Source organism: Oncorhynchus nerka, linkage group LG22 (assembly GCF_034236695.1).
Source record: "Oncorhynchus nerka isolate Pitt River linkage group LG22, Oner_Uvic_2.0, whole genome shotgun sequence".
Lineage (NCBI taxonomy): Eukaryota > Metazoa > Chordata > Actinopteri > Salmoniformes > Salmonidae > Oncorhynchus > Oncorhynchus nerka.
This window is the reverse complement of record NC_088417.1, coordinates 57100742-57118400: the sequence shown is the minus strand read 5'-3', so window position 1 is coordinate 57118400 and position 17659 is coordinate 57100742. Positions and strand designations below refer to the sequence as shown.

Sequence of the window (17659 nt, the reverse complement as noted above, 5' to 3'; positions counted from 1 at the left end):
GAGAGAGAGGGTAGAGCGAGAGAGAGAGTGTAGAGATAGAGGGAGAGAGATCAATAGCCCCCTCCCCTGCCCACACCCTGCAGGAGGTACACACGCAGTGTCAGACGCAGCTCTGGACCACTCATAGACAGACACAGGCACGTGTAGCTTTTGGACGCCGCACACCCTGCTCTACGGTAAGAAATTCTCTGCATTGGATCTGTAGCTTCATATATTACATGTATATCATATATATTCCATCTGTGTCTACATGTCATGCCATATCTACTACAGTCCATGTGTCACCCTTTTACTAGGATGATAAAGACAGTTACTATACGTATCACAGTAGGCTGGCTAGTAAACAGCATTATCCAAAAAGACAGTGATTGTTTTAGGATATTACTAATATACTGTAATATGATAGGGCACTTATTCTCAATCATTTGTCTGAGCACTCCCTGGGTGGAAGTGGAGCACATGCAACAGGACTGGATTTACAAGGAGGATGAGGGGTAGAAAGGGGGAGAGAATGAAGGATGAGTACATGGGAGAACAAAGGCCAAGCCCAACAATACATGGAGGGTCTAAGGGGTGGGCATTAGTGATCAGAGAGACCAACACTCATCCATGAAAATCTTACAACAACTGTCCTTCACACCCACATACACACACGGGTAGCAGTCTAGAAACCCTGTTTGGCTGAAACTATTATGAGTAATGTTTCATTCTAAGGCGTGTCCTTACTCATAGCCATTCGGACGGAAACATATTGATAGCAACTACTGTGTCTCATTTGCATCTCCCTCTTCATTTACAGCTATCATGTCTGACAAACCCAATATGAGAGAAATCTCCAGCTTTGACAAGACTAAGCTGAAGAAGACGGAGACCAGAGTGAAGAACCCATTGCCAACCAAAGAAAGTGAGTGAATCTTGTCCATCTATCTCTGTGATGAATCTGCTTGAGGTAGGGCTCAGCCCTTTAAGGTGTTCCATGGGCTGTCAGATCCATCTTATTGCTGGCATCTCTCCCTAGCAACAGATGACCAGACAAGAAGCCATTTACTACCCATCCATGCAAGAGTAACTGTGTGTTCAGGGGAGGGGTTTTCTTTAAATTGATTAACAAAGGAAATGCAAATGTGTGAGATTAACCATAGCGTTAAACACAGATGCTGTATAAAAGACACCTTGTACTGTACACTGGCCCAAAGGGGGGAGGGGTGTTCTCTCAATTTAAATACATTTTACATGGTGACAGCATGAGTCAATATCTGTGCTTCACTCAAGAACTGTAATCTGGAGAGGTGGTTTTATTAATCAGGATCTGTAGGCCATCACACTCAACCACAGGAGGTTGGTGGCACCTTACTTGGGTAGGATGGGCTTGTGGTAATGGCTAAAGCGGAATGGTATCAAATACATCAAACACATGGTTTCCAGGTGTTTCATGCCATTCCATTTTCTCCATTACAGCCATTCTTATGAGCTGTCCTCCCCTCAGCAGCCCCCACTGCACTCAAACACTTTGCTTTGATCATTAGATCATCCAATAATAGAAATATGCATAGAAATTAATATCTGAGATAGCCTTTTTCTTCAAAAAGGGTTTAACATTTGTTTCCATGTTGTAGCAATCGACCAAGAGAGGAAACGAGAGCCATCGCCTTGACCAGAGGAAGAGAAGTGTTTCCGACCAGCTACTTTAATTTGATTCTCTGACCTCCATCTGTCAAGAACCATAACTATGAAGGGAGAACAGGACCTAGACTTTTATCACACTGGTGCTCAACGAAATTGTAAAATGAGGGGTATTAGGATTGGTTGCTAGTCAGAGGATGTTTTCGAAACACTTATTGCTCAATGTTTTGTATGTCTCCAAGTCAGAGTAATAAAATATGACAAAAATATTTTTGGGTTGTGTACATTCAAGTAGACTACAGGCCTAAACACAAGTCGCCAAAGGTACAATGGTGCCACAGCCACACTCAGATATTTAACAGAATATTGAGGTATACTATCCTCTTCAAAGCTAGTCTTCACATTTCCCAAAACCTCAAATAGCAGCTGCCGTTCAATAAACTTTGATTAGTTGCTAGCCTGGGTGCAAGTCTTTGATCTTTAAGGAATTGTTTCAGTTGACAATGAACAGCTCCAGGGAAATTAGTTATAACCTACCTTGTGTTTTTCAAGCCATATTAGCAGTTTAATTACATGCAATTTTGCTGATTTACAATGTGAAATGAAAAGGACATTTCTGCCCAGTTTCGAGACAATGGTTTCTCAGAACCGATGGCTTTTATGGTTGTGGCTAGATGGCGTACAGCTACGGACCAAGTGCTGTATGTTTCAGTTGCATCCGGGACAACTGCAGCATTTTAGTAAAGCCTAACCTAGTTCTCCTTACCTGCCATATTCAGTATCCTATCAGGCTACAAAAACTTTAGCTATCAATCAGGTACAAGAAACCAGTCATCACCACCAGGGACCTGCAAAACCACTGAAGACTAAGTGGGCCGTACGGAATCAACTCAGATTGGCGCCAGTGAAATGACGTAAGAAATATTAAATTCAATCAAATTCCTAGCGTGAGTGCCAGTCTGTGCCATCATGCCAAACAAAAATTGTTTTGCTTGACAATGAGCAATGGTGTTGGCAAGAGCACAAACAGACCTGGGACCAGGCTGTAGGAGACAGACCTGGGACCAGGCTGTAGGAGACAGACCTGGGACCAGGCTGTAGGAGACAGACCTGGGACCAGGCTGTCGGAGACAGACCTGGGACCAGGCTGTCAAAAATCACACATCAGAATATATATTTTTTTTTACTATGCCATGAAAGATCCTTTTCAGTGCAATTAAACTAGTGCATGGAAATGTTTTACACACAATACATGTAGCATGCTACTGTATAAAAGATGCTGTAGAGCTGACATGCACATCTCCATCAACATTACACAGTTGTTTGCCATTACAAACCACTGTCCAATTTAGATGTTGCCCCTCAAACATGTTAGTGAGAATGTCATGTATAACTACGCATAGGCTGCTTTTACACAGCCAGCCCAATTCTGATGTTTGGCACCAATTGGTCTTTTGACAATAATTGACAAAGATCAGAATTGGACTTCCTGTATAAGTAAACACAGCCATAAACAAATCTAATGAAACCAAAATGAGGCATCAAAGAGCAGTCAACCTAGTAAAATAGACAATATGACACAGCAGGAGAGACTTTCAGCAACAGTAGGGAAAGGGCAAATAATGGTCTACAAATATGGAATTAATCTCAAATACAAAATGGCCAAGATAAATTATTAAAATGCTAATCAAGCATTAACATTAGACAGTATCTGTAAGTTAAACATTAAAGAGACAAAATTATAAAATCAATTTTATTTCTAACAATTAGCCAAAGACAATGACGTAGCAATATTCTGCAGGCTTTAACTATATTTTCTATAAATGCCACTTAACAGGTCAAAATTAAAATGAATCCAAAATATACTGGTTGGTTCCATCTACAAGTTGACATTCTCTAGACAATCGTAAATGAATTCAGATTTAGGCAAATCCCTTTTACATCATACCCCAATCCCACACTGAATTCCTTGTTGCAAGTCCAGAGCCAGAAAATAAAGTCATCTAGAAACCAGAAAAAAATTACTCAAAATTGGTTTATTTCAAAAGCTCCGACAGCTTCTGATTCTCGTGTAAATCCAGGCGACATGTAAAATACAACCATACAATACATTAGATTCAAAAAAGGTACCAAAAAGTACAGTAAAAATAACACTTCCATCTCTGGAAATGTGGACCCCCCCAAAAATGATAAAATAAAAACATGGAAAAGTGGCATTTACTTCTCCAGTTCCTCAGATGGTCTGTACAAATGGAGCATGAATCTCATCCCACAGGAAAGAATCAAGTCCTGCATACTTCTGCCGCGCCCATGGTCTTTCAAATCTGTGTTTACTTGAGTCCTTTAAGAGAGGAGAAAAAGGAATTGTTGCACACCACTTAAGACATGAGCCCACCACCCTGCATCAAAGAGCAAGCAAACAGCTAGGGCAACAAGCATGCAAGAAACAGGGGATGGATTAGAAAGTCAATGCTGCCGGTTAGAGTGGTTATGGCATAGCATTAAGGGAAACGGCAGACATTGTTAAATTTGCTGTGCAGCTTTAAGCAGATAGTCACCCATCTCCCACTCTAGAAAACCCATTGTGGTCCACCGCAACATCAACCCTTATTGATCCAGTAGTGTAGTTGTAGGGGTGCATCTGATGCAGATTTTGTGCTGGCAAATTTGAGGGTTTGAGGTTGTGTACTTTCAAAACAAGTTTCCTATCCGCAACAGCACTGTATTTACTTAATCCAATTGATGAAGAGTGGAGTAATTTCATTATAATCTACAATAGCCTTCCCCTGAGCCAGACTGTAAATCTCGGCAAGGAAATTTTTGGGCATCAATGCCACAAATCTAACAGCTATATCGCACCACAATGTTACAAAGCACTAAAATGCATACCTGCACTACATGTGATCAGTATGGCTTGTAGCTACCCTGGTGGCCTCCACGTCTTGGAGTTTTCCCATAGCTTGTATTGCCCTGGTCTGCAGGAATAGAGAGAGAGGACTGAGTGCTTCTGTGCAAAGACAAGTCAAACAATCAGGTAGGCGCTTGCCAGAGGTCTATACTCACTGTAGTCGTAGCCCCCTCCATAGTATCCAGCGGAGTAGTCATAGTTGCCGTAACTTCCATAGTTTCCATAGCCCTGCTGCCCACCATAGCCATAGCCCTGGTTGCCATAGCCTTGGCTCCAGTAATTACTATAACCCTGGTTCCCATATTGGTTTTGGCCTGAGGGAAAGAAATGTGGTTAAGTCAGAAAATAAATTTTGCACAAAAATTATAATCCAGATATTTATGGTCCAAGGATGGATGTCCATTAGCAACCCATTTCTCAGATCCTTCCATGCCTTGTGAGCGCAACACCTGTCATGCACCCTTAAAGCTGAGGTCTTCCTGCAGGTACAACCCATTGCACCCTGCCCTTTACTTGAAATGAAACTAGCATTATACAAATACTCTGCATACCTTCGTGATGCCTTAAGTCACTCATAAGTACGTCGGACTGCTTTCTTTAATACGCACCACCACGACCCCTGCCTCCCCGGCCTCCTCCATAGCTCCCGCCACCACCACCACGGCCTCCGAACTGCTGCTGCTGGTACACCTCCTTGGGCTGGGCGATTTTGATCTCACACTGGAATTAAATCAAGAAGGATGGTTTAATAATAGATGCGGTAAAGACATGACAGCATGCAGTACAAACACGCAAGACCTATTCACACCCATCTTTTAAGTTGAAGATTTGGAATCTAGTGTCAAGTTCACAATGGACCCCCATTTCAGTCAGGACACTGCAACACAATCCATTTGAACACCGACGTGCAAAAATGAAATGGTGTTTAATTTGGACATAATAATTCTAGTAATTTCACACCATGCAAGTGGGTCTGAAACTCTTGCATGCAATGTGCATTTCAGTGAGGAAGCATTGTAACACCACGTTGCATGAGCATGGCCCAAAGCATTTCAGGAGGGAATAAACAAATGTACAGACTAAGCAATTAGACAAGTTTGCATTTCACACAAATAAGATGCTTAGCCAGACCGATGTACACTGAACAAAAATTGTAAGAAAAGTACTCATTGCATGAACAGAAATAAAAAGATCACAGAAACATCCCTTAATGTGTGCGCAAATTTGTTTACATTCCTGCATTTGTCCTTTGCCAAGATAATCTATCCACCTGACAGGTATGACATATCAAGAAGCTCATGAAAAAGTGTGATTATTACACAGGTGCACCTTGTGCTGGGGACAATAAAAGGGCACTAAAATGCGCAATTGTCTCAACTCGTGCAATTTGCATGCTGACTGCAGTTATGTCCACCAGAGCTGTTGCCAGATATGGTAACTTATTGTTCATTTCTCTAAGCCACTTCAAATAAATGTTTTAGGGAATTTGGCAGTACGTCCAACCGGCCTCACAACCGCAGACCACGTGTATGGCTTTGTGTGGGCGAACAGTTTGCTGATCTTAAAGTTGTAAACAGAGTACCCAGTGGGGGCAGTGGTGTTATGGAACCAACACAATTGCAATTTATCGATGGCAATTTGAACGCACAGAAATACTGTGACGAGATCCTGAGGCCCATTGTCGTGCCATTCATCTGCCGACATCTCATATTTCAGCATGATAATACACTGCCCCATGTCGCACGGTTCTGTACACAATTCCAGAAAGCTGAAAATGTCTCAGTTCGTTCATGACCTGCACACTCTGAAACCCATTGAAGGTATTTGTAACGAACACATGCATATCTGTATTCCCAGTCATGTGAAATCTATAGATTAGGGCCTAATGAATTTATTTCAATTGACCAACTTCCTTATATGAACTGTAACTGAGTAAAACCGTAGAAATTGTTGCATATTGCATTATATTTTTGTCAGTATAGAATTATAACTACAGCATACACATTAACCCACCATCAACCGTAAGTAAAAAAAAAAAAAAAAAAAATAGGTTTAAGAAATATACATACAAGGCCTTCCTTTCCGTTTGTTACCTTGGTTCCACAGACATTGTGGAACTTTTTTTCAAGGCATTTTTTAACAGTGGCCTCTTCTTTGAATGTGATGAAGATAAACCCCCTCCTTTTTTTGAACTTCGGGTCCACTGGAAGTTCAATGGATTCAATCTGAAGATGTGAATTATGACACATTTAGAACACTGGGAAATCAATAGCTACTAAAACATACAGGAAGGTCAAGTTGAGGCCATCATAGGACAATGACAAACCTCTCCAAAGGTTCCAAAGTATTCTCTTATGGTCTCCTCTGTGGCTTCTGGGTTTAGGCCACCAACAAAGATCTTCTTGGCTGGTTCCTTCTTCATTGCCATCGCCTTCTTTGGGTCTATCTGTCGTCCATCTAGCCTGTGTTCTTTCTGCTCAAGAACCTACCAGGTTAGAGAAAAGGTTAGTATACAAAGCCCAACTTGTCACAATGTAAAACCATGTCACCTTTCTCATGGCACATACCTTGTCTACACTTGCTGCTTCTTTGAACAAGATGAACCCAAACCCACGTGATCGTCCTGTGTTTGAGTCCATCTTGATGGTACAATCAGTCACCTCTCCAAATTTGGAGAAGTAGTCTTTCAGGTCTTTTTTGCTAGTGTCCCAGCTAAGTCCACCAACAAACATTTTGCTGCAGAGAAACACAGATCAGTAACACACCTAGGACAATTCTCATAGGCTGACAACTAAACAGCCACTATAAACATATTTGTTTTTATATTATTTGAGTTTAAAAAAACTCAAATTACTAGGGACATTGTGGCTTACAAACTTGTACAGGCCAGTAACAGACTGGGTGTTCACACATATTTTGGTGGAAATATAGCTGAGAATTCTCAACTCCACGATATGTACATCACATCTCAATAGAGATTGAGACAATGAGTTTTGGTGGAGTGTACCTCCAACTACATCGAGTTGGTATCATTTAACGCATACCACATTAGTCCTGTGTAACGACGTCATTTTCTACGGGTGCTGCAATCTGTAGTTTTTGATTACTAAATTCTGTGTGACCTGTCAAATCACGTCACATAATCTGCGCATGAGTATGAAGTTAACTACTTAAAACATGCACTACCAAGCAATAGTTTTATAAATATCAATGATTTAACGCTTACTGTGTATTTGTGCTTGTCATAGTTGTCAGTGGGAGTTGGAACCCAGTTTCTCAACTCCACTCCATTGTAGAGTTGAGAATTCTCAGCTAGTTGAATCACTGCAACTCATAACACTAAATATTTCTGAAAAATGAATGCTATAACTGAATTCTAGCCAGTTGAAGTTCATCCCCCAAATGGGCTGCACATGGCTCCAAAAATGAAAAAACATATTTTTTTTACCAAGGATGTAACGTTAGTATGTTACATAAATGTTAAAACCACCATACAGAAACGTACCCAGCGTCATCCTCGCCTTTACTTGCATTTATCTGTCCCCCCTCTGCCGCTCCGTTCTGCGTGACTCCTTCCTCCACCACAGCCGGTTCCTCTGCCACTGGCTCTCCCTCTACCGTGCAGCTCTGTTCTTCTTGTTCCTCTGCCTCGGGGTGTTCTGTGGATTCTTCTGCGCCATTCAGTTCTTCCTCGGCTTCATTTCCATTTTTAGCGGTCTCCATCAATTGCTGCTCAGCGTCGTCAGACATAGTGATCGCCTACAGTAGGGGAAAAGAACGTTAGCTAGCAGCCCAAGTTATATGAATAGCATTTCCCGTAGACAACCATGAACATTCAAAAAGTAGGCCCCAATGACTGCCCTGCCATACACTAACCGGCTTCTTGAAGCTTGTTAACATCGGGACACTAACATTTGAGTTGATAACACCACAGCCAAAATTTAATTGTATTGTACTTTATACGGATACAATCAAACTGTACACACAAACAATTCAAAGGCCTGATATTCTAATCTGAACAGATGTATTTAGCAATTACGATAGCTCGCTAATGTTAGCTGGTGATTCTGCTCGTGTTTGCGGCCTGCCAGTGCCTGACTTGACAAACCGAGTTAGCTTGCAATAGCTAATGACGTTAGAGCAGCTATACATTATGTAGCTAGCGCGATACCGAGGGACATACATCGTTGAATCACAACGCAATGTGTGCGAGATAAAAACGAAAATAGCGCTTACTGTTTAAAATGTACGCTGCTATTCAAGATGGATACTCTCCGACTCCGCTAACTCGTGGCAATCTTTATACAACCGGATAGAGTACCACAGTGTTGTCGTCATAATACCCATAAAACCTAGCGGTCAAACACGGAAATGGTTCCAATTGGTTTTTCATCATACATTTTTCCCATAGGAGATTTTAGAATCACTTCAAACAAGGTCTGTGTTTTTGTGGATCAAAGTATAATGTAATGATGGGAAACCAAGGCTTTCTGAAGGCATCGGCATTTTCACCAAATTGTACAGAAAAACGGTTATTTTCTCTGAGCTTCATTATCTGTTCAGAATGCACATTAGTGACTCCAGCTTGTCAGCAATAAATAGCAGTTTATGATTATCAGACAGTTTTAGCAAATCAAATGAAATTCTATTTGTCACATGAGCTGAATACAACAGGTGTAGTAGACCTTACAGTGAAATGCTTAAAGCCCTTAACCAACAATGCAGTTAAAAAAAATAAAAATAAGAATAAGAAAAACAATTAACAAATAATTAAGACCAGCAGTAAAAGAACAATAGCGAGGCTATATACAGGGGGTACCGGTACAGAGTCAATGTGCGGGGGGAACCGGTTAGTCAAGGTAATTGACTTGTGCATAGATAATGACAGAGAGTAGCAGCAGCGTAAAAGAGGGGGGTGGCAATGCAAATAGTTTTGGTAGCCATTTGATTAGATGTTCAGGAGTTATGGCTCGGGGGTAGAAGCTGTTTAGAAGCCTCTTGGAACTAGACTTGGCGCTCCGGTATCGCTTGCCATGCGGTAGCCGAGAGAACAGTCTATGACTAGGGTGGCTGGAGTGTTCACCAATTTTTAGGGCCTTCCTCCACCGCCTGGTAAAGAGGTCCTGGATGGCAGGAAGGTTGGCCCCAGTGATGTACTGGGCCGTACACACTACCCTGTAGTGCCTTGCGGTCAGAGGCCAAGCAGTTGCCATACCAGACAGCGATGAAACCAGTCAGGATACTCTCCGTAGCCGTAGAACATTTTGAGGATCTGAGGACCCATGCCAAATCTTTTCAGTCTCCTGAGGGGGAATACGTTTTGTCTTCATGACTGTCTTGGTGTGCTTGGACCAGGTTCATTTGTTGGTGATGTGGACCCCAAGGAACTTGAAGTGCTCAACCTGCTCCACTACAGCCCCGTCGATGAGAATGGGGGTGTGCTCGGTCCTCCTTTTCCTGTGGTCCACAATCATCTCCTTTGTCTTGATCACGTTGAGGGAGAGGTTGCTGTCCTGGCACGACACGGCCAGGTCTCTGACCTCCTCCCTATAGGCTGTCTCGTTGTTGATCAGGCCTACCACGGTTGTGTCATCGGCAAACTGAATGATGGTGTTGGAGTCGTGCCTGGCCGTGCAGTCATGAGTGAACAAGGGAGTACAGGAGGGGACTGAGCACGCACCCCTGAAGGGCCCCCGATATACAGTACCAGTCACAAGTTGACACACCTACTCATTCCAGGGTTTTTCTTTATTTGTACTATTTTCTACAGTGTAGAATAATAGTGAAGACATCAAAACTATGAAATAACACATTATTTACAGTTGAAGTCGGAAGTTTAAATACACCTTAGGCAAATACATTTAAACTCAGTTTTTCACAATTCCTGACATTTAATCCTAGTAAAAGTTCAGGGCCTTGTGATGGCCACTCCAATACCTTGACTTTGTTGTCCTTAAGCCATTTTGCCACAACTTTGGAACTATGCTTGGGGTCATTGTCCATTTGGAAGACCCATTTGCGACCAAGCTTTAGCTTCCCGACTGATGTCTTGAGATGTTGCTTCAATATATCCACATCATTTTCATACCTCATGATGGCATCTATTTTGTGAAGTGCACCAGTCCTTCCTGCAGCAAAGCACCCACACAACATGATGCTGCCACCCCCGTGATTCACGGTTGGGATGGTGATCTTCAGCTTGCAAGCCTCCCCCTTTTTCCTCCAAACATAACGATGGTTATTACGGCCAAACAGTTATATTTTTGTTTCATCAGACCAGAGGACATTTCTCCAAAAAGTACGATCTTTGTCCCTATGTGCAGTTGCAAACCGTAGTCTGGCTTTTTTTATGGCAATTTTGGAGCAGTGGCTTCTTCCTTGCTGAGCGCCCTTTCAGGTTATGTCGATATAGGACTTGTTTTACTGTGGATAGAGATACTTTTGTACCGGTTTCCTCCAGCATCTTCACAAGGTCCTTTGCTGTTGTTCTTGGATTGATTTGCACTTTTCGCACCAAAGTACATTCATCTCTAGGAGACAGAATGCGTCTCCTTCCTGAGCCGTATGGCGGCTGCGTGGTCCCATGGTGTTTATTCTTGCATACTATTGTTTGTACAGATGAACGTGGTACCTTCAGGCGTTTGAAAATTGCTCCCAAGGATGAACCAGACTTGTGGAGGTCTACAATTTTTTTTCTGAGGTCTTGGCTGATTTCTCTGGATTTTCCCATGATGTCAAGCAAAGAAGCACTGAGTTTGAAGTTAGGCCTTGAAATACATCCACAAGTACACCTCCAATTGACTCAAATTAGGTCAATTAGCATATCAGAAGCTTCTAAAGCCATGATATCATTTTCTGGAATTTTCCAAGCTGTTTAAAGGCACAGTCAACTTAGTGTATGTCGACTTCTGACCCAGTGGAATTGTTATACAGTGAATTATAAGTTAAATAATCTGTCTGTAAACAATTGTTGGAAAAATGTATTGTGTCATGCGCAAAGTAGATGTCCTAACCGACTTGCTAAAACTATAGTTTATTAACAAGAAATTTGTGGAGTGGTTGAAAAACGAGTTTTAATGACTCCAACCTTGGTGTATGTAAACTTCCGACTTCAACTGTATATTCCCCACTGTTTCCCTTAAATCATGCTCAGCTTAAAAGTTACAATGCAGCCGTTTTTATCTTAATATAAAATAATATCTGGGGAACAATTAAGTACTTTGCTGTGATTCGTTTCAATTAAAATGGTCAAAAAGAAACAAAAAGCAAATAGCAATTTCTCAAGCAAGAATTTTGCTAGGACTGTCTGGGAGTGGTCTGAGTGGGGAGGGAAAAATGAGCTGTTATTGACAGAAAGGTTTTTATTATTGTTCTATAAACTAATTTACCGCATGGTGATGTCACATTGGAAAGGCCAAAGCTCTATCCGACCAAAACAGGCAGAAATTTCAGGATGTCTTTTTCAAATAGCTCTTACACTAAAAGGACATTATCATAATTTTCTCAATTTCACAGTATTATTCCAACCTCATAGTGTGGAAATTAACACTGAGTGTACAAAACATGCATTTTCCATTACACGCTGTAGACGGACCAGGTGAATCCACATTAAAACTATGATCCTTTTTGATGTCACTTATTAAATCCACTTCAATCAGTGTAGATGAAGGAGAGGAGACAGGTTAAAGTAGGATTTTTAAGCCTTGAGACAATTGAGACATGGATTATGTGCATGCCATTCAGAGGATGAATGGTCAAGACAAAATATGAAGTGCCTTTGAACAGGGGAGGGGTATGGCAGTAGGTGCCAGGCGCACCAGTTTGAGTGTGTCAAGAACTGCAATGCTGCTGGGGGTTTCACACTCAACAGTTTCCTGTGTGTGTCAAGAATGGTCCACCACCCTAAGGACATCCAGCTAACTTGACACAACTGTGGGAAGCATTGGAGTCAACATGGTTCAGCATCCCTATGGAACGCTTTAGACACCTTGTAGTGTCCATGCCTTGACAAATTTAGGCTATTCTGAGGGGAAAAGGGGGTGCAACTCAATATTAGGAATGTTTTGTACACTCAGTGCATATAAAACCCAGTAAAATCATGTGTTTGACTGCACTGGATCTTTAAACTGAACTGTGCTACAGCCAGCATGGCTATCTGATTGTGAATAACTGCAGTTAATGTTTTCCTGATGAAACATCGGCATCTAGTGGATTAAAGGCACACTTTTCCAGCAGACGCTCAAAGCACATTGGGACTTTAAATTTAAAAAATGTACTTCGATAGAAACACACATGCATACATTCTCAACAACAACAACTAAACTCCACGTCTCCACGTCTATTCTCATAATTTGTGCAGTTATTTGGTGGCTTGATCAGGTTAGAGGAGAGTGAGAATTGGGAGGGGACTCCCTTGCACACTAAGGTGGAGTGGAGAAGCTTCCATCTCAAACCCAGGTGCTCATGCTATAGCCTAGCCCCAGGCCCCCTTCTGTCCTCAATAGCAAGAAACAACTAGCTGCTGGATGGGAGAGGGAGAGGGAGGCCTGAGCCTGGGGAGGGACATGTCAATCTAGAACTTTCCTACAAAAAAATTCAAAACGTCTGGGTTGGTAGATTCCTCCAATTGTCTTAAACTGTTTTTCAAGTGCTTTTTCAAGTGCTGTTCCCCATAGTAATTGGGTTGTTCAGTGGTCGGTTTGGATTTAAAGGGGAAAGGGTTCGGGTCACTACAAGGTGTATTTACAGTGTATTTCAATTAAGGTTGTGAGAGATGAAACACATTGATGTGGTTAGAAATAAAAAGACAGAAAATATAAATACTTAAAAAATGTATTTGTAATAAAAGCCACATTATTTAAAACAAAGTCTGTGTAGCATGGATACAACAAATTTTCTTTGGATCAGTGTGTAACTTTGGAATGTTTCTATATAAACTTTTCGCCACTTCCATTATTTTCTCATATAGAGTTTCCCTGTGTGGTACTACAGCCAGTCACCCCAACTCTCCGTTTGGTCACATACCAAACAACATCTAACATACCTTCCTCTTGCAGACATACAATCTTCTCCAAGGATCTCAATTTCACCTCAGCAATCTTTGGAGCCTGCCGAGTGGACAAGCTGAGTGGGAGAATGTACTGGAACACCCCTGAAACACACAGAGAACACACAGAGAAACACACAGAGATGGGTACAGTAAGATGGAGACCTGGCTTTCCTGGTTGGCATCATGCATGTGAAATATTCCCTTTGCAGATGACTGATATGCGTACAGGTCAAAAATCTGACAAATTACCAAGTGGCCTCATGGGTGGAATTGTATTAATATTTTTCATGATTTCATAATTAATCAACTTTTTTTTTTTAAACCAGTCGAAAATCCGGTGTTTCTCTGGCAAACGGTTTTGTTATATTTCAGTCTTATGTGATGTATATAAAGTGTAATATTGGGATGCAAACTCAACATTTTACACATTTCAACTATATCTAACATGATACGGGTTTCTTATTTTTTTTAAGCCCATAACCCTGTCTATGAGGTGTATACTTTTGTTACAAATTATATTTGTTTAAGACTACCAAGAAACACTCTGTGACCCTGATTAAGCCCATTGCAGTAAAATGTTATATCTTATATTCTGAAGTGTTGGGTCTTAGATCACAATTGTGGTTCTGTTTTGTGCCAGACTGATAAACACAGACCCTCAGACTGAAGAGGAGGTGAGGTAGCTGAGATAGTAAACTAACAAGATGCTAAACATACAATACAATGTTGTCTTCCTCTGTGTGTGGAGGGAGCATTGCACCCTCACTGTCTGATTCCCTTTTAACCTAATCAAGGAGCTGTACTGATGGTGTGTGTGTGTGTGTGTGTGTGTGTGTGTGTGTGTACGGACTTGTCGTCTCTATGGTGTGAGAAAGAGCAGTATCTGAGAGGAAGGGTGTTGCTTTGGCTCAGAGGAAAGGTGAGGAGGACAAAGAGAGCCTCTGTCCAGGCCTTGAGCAAGCATCACCATCATGTGGCATGACTCTGTCCAGCACCAATGCTAGATAACACAATGACCAAACACATACCTAGGGTTCTTAGTCCACTGCCAGCCTCACACATGCACGTGTGCAAGAATACAAGCACGTACACACACATGTACGCAAGCGTACACCTGCACACACACACACAATTTAAAGTTAAAAGTATAACATTTGGCTTTGCATCATACTTCCAGAACATAAAAGGTTGGGTGTAAAACTGTTTGGCATACAGCAATCCAAATAGAATCAACTAATTTATTTAACAGTGATTCAAAAAATCCAATAAGTGGATAACCCTCACAATTCTATAATGTTTAGTTGAAAAACATACAATCAAAACATACATCAATCATATACCTATATGAAGCCAATCCATCATCAAGAGTTATAGTACCTGCAATGAGTAGCTGGGTGTCCTACCTGTCTTTTGTGATATAGAGGGATGTCATGAGGAAGAAGAGGCCCCCTAGGACCTCTACGAAGCAGCATAGCAGGAAACTGTACTCCAGACTAAGGAAACTACACGCATGAGAGTCAGGCTGGTGTCTACTCAGAGCATCAGAGATCTACAGACAGGAGAAGAGGCAGTAGTACCCGGGTTGGGCTCAATTCCATTTCATTTAAGTAAACTCAATGAGAATTGAATGAAAAACATTTGAAATTGGAATTGACCCCAACCCTGGTTGTCACTGTTCACTGACATCAAACCCTACTGTAGGGCTGATATATTTTGATTCAACAATAGAATGTATTGTAATGAATTGTAAATGACAGTGTTACTGCTCCCAGCAGGTAAGGGCTTCCGGTATCTCCTAGGAGATGACAGACCATGATTTGCAGAGCTTCAGCTTCAGCTGAGAAGAAATACATGTAGGTGAACCCAGTGACTTATAATTACACTGCAATATACACTCAATGGATAGTTTATCAGGTACACCCATTTAGTACTGGGTCGCACCCCTCTTTACCTCCAGAACGTCCTGAATTATTTGGGGCATGGACACATTGTTCAATTGGTATAAAGGGACCTAACGTGTGCCAGGAAAACATTCCCCACACCCTTACACCACCGCCACCAGCCTGTACCGTTGACACCTGGCAGAATGGGACCATGGACTCATGCTGCTTACTCCAAATCCTGACTCTGCCATCAGCATGATGCAACAGGAACCGGGATTCGTTGGACCAGGCTATGTTTTTCCACTCCTCAGTTGTCCAGTGTTGGTGATTGCGTGCCCTTGGAGCTGCTTCTTCTCGCTTTTAGCTGATAGGAGTGTAACCCGGTGTAGTCGTCTGCTGCAATAGCCCATCCATGACAAGGACAGACGAGTTGTGCATTCCGAGATACACACTACTGTTGTACTGCGCCGTTATTTGCCTGTTTGTGGCCTGTCTGTTAGCTTGCACAATACTTGCCATTCTCCTTCGACCTCTCATCAACAAGATTTTTTCGCCCAGGATTGCAACTGGATGTTTTTTGTTTGTCGCACCATTTTCGGTAAATCCTAGACACTGTCGTACGTGAAAAGCCCAGGAGGCCGGCCGTTTCGGGGAAACTGGAACATACCATGCTCAAAGTCGCTTAGGTCAGTCGTTTTGCACACTTGTTCAATTGAACTGTAACTGAATGCCTTGATGCCTCCTCTGCCTGCTTTATACAGCAAGCCATGGAACAAACAGTTTTCGTGAACAGGGTGGTGTACCTACTAAACTGGCCACTGAGTGTATTTCAGGGCAGATAAGTAGAATCAAGAGCACGGCATGCTCAACCATTTTTGGGGGGTGCAGGGTTGGAAAGGCAGATCAACTTTGTTACACAAGAACACAGGGGCGCAACTTTGGTTTTAGAAGTGTGGTGGGGGGGGCATAACTATATATTTGTAGATATCCAGTTGTATAAACACACCAAACAGCCTACCTGACCGCTCGGCGGCATCGTTTGGTGTCACATTCCAATGATAAAACTGGGTGGAGGGCCAAAAATACTATTTCAAAATGTGGCCCCTGCAAGAACTTATGGCTAACTCACTGAAACTGACTGGTTAATGCATTTTGATATCGTGTGACTCTTCAAATTGCAGTGAATCAAACTCACCAGGAGGATATCAGCTAGAATGGCCCAGTTCAGTGATAATATAGGCTCCCCCAATGACCCCCCGAACAAAATTAGACATTTACAGGCATCAAAAACAACATATGGTCAACATAATGCTTGTTCAAATGTGTTTTACTAATCAGCTCCTAATGAGAGCAAGATGAGAGCATCAATCAATCAAATGAAGACCCCAAAGAGCAAACGAAAAAACACATTTCATACATAAGTGGCAGTAATCAAATCAAAACAAATTTTATTGGTCACATGGTTAGCAGATGTTAATGCGAGTGTAGCGAAATGCTTGTGCTTCTAGTTCCGACGTGCAGTAATATCTAACAAGTAATCGAACAATTTCACAACAACTACCGTATACACACAAGTGTAAAGGAATGAAAAAGAATATGTACATACTGTATACATATATGGATGGTCGTGCGGCATAGCCAAGATGCAGTAGATGGTATAGAGTACAGTATATGTATATGAGATGAGTAATGTAGGGTATGTAAACATTATATAAAGTGGCATTGTTTAAAGTGACTAGTGTGGGGCCCCAGTGTTGAGGATCAGCAGCGTGGAGATGTTGTTTCCTACTCTCACCACCTGGGGGCGGCCTGTCAGAAAGTTCAGGACCCAGTTGCACGGGGCAGGGTCGAGACCCAGGGTTTCTAGCTTAATGATGAGTTTAGAGGGTACAATGGTGTTAAATACTGAGCTGTAATCAATGAACAGCATTCTTACATAGTTATTCCTCTTGTCCAGATGGGTTAGGGCAGTGTGCAGTGTGATTGCGATTGCATCGTCTGTGAACCTATTCGGATGGTAATCAAATTGGAGTGGGTCTAGGGTGTCAGGTAGGGTAGGGTAGAGGTAATATGATCCTTGACCAGTCTCTCAAAGCACTTCATGATGACGGAAGTGAGTGCTACGGGGAAATAGTCGTTTAGCTCAGTTACCTTAGCTTTCTTGGGAACAGGAACAATGGTGGCCCTCTTGGAGCA

At 42.0% G+C, this 17659-nt stretch overlaps 1 protein-coding gene and 1 long non-coding RNA gene across 4 annotated transcripts; one reads left to right on the top strand and one right to left on the bottom strand.

Moving 5' to 3' along the window:
- Window positions 1-854: 854 nt before the first annotated feature.
- Window positions 855-1892, top strand: LOC115104643 (uncharacterized). The gene is made up of 2 exons (XR_010460632.1): window positions 855-949; window positions 1617-1892. It is a non-coding gene; the product is annotated as an uncharacterized LOC115104643 (long non-coding RNA).
- Window positions 1893-3362: 1470 nt separating this feature from the next.
- Window positions 3363-8854, bottom strand: LOC115105405 (heterogeneous nuclear ribonucleoprotein A/B-like). 3 transcript variants are annotated; one of them, XM_029627407.2, is made up of 9 exons: window positions 8768-8854; window positions 8037-8290; window positions 7099-7267; window positions 6858-7016; window positions 6601-6756; window positions 5140-5251; window positions 4687-4845; window positions 4513-4598; window positions 3641-3964 (listed from the first exon to the last, which is right to left on the bottom strand). In XM_029627407.2, exons 2-8 carry the CDS (start codon window positions 8279-8281, stop codon window positions 4528-4530), a joined length of 1071 nt encoding a protein of 356 aa, XP_029483267.1. In that variant the 5' UTR covers window positions 8282-8290; window positions 8768-8854; the 3' UTR covers window positions 3641-3964; window positions 4513-4527. The 3 variants fall into 3 exon arrangements, with proteins under 3 accessions (XP_029483270.1, XP_029483267.1, XP_029483269.1); XM_029627409.2 differs by having other exon boundaries at window positions 3875-3964; window positions 6625-6756; XM_029627410.2 differs by lacking the exon at window positions 4513-4598 and having other exon boundaries at window positions 3363-3964.
- Window positions 8855-17659: the final 8805 nt, after the last annotated feature.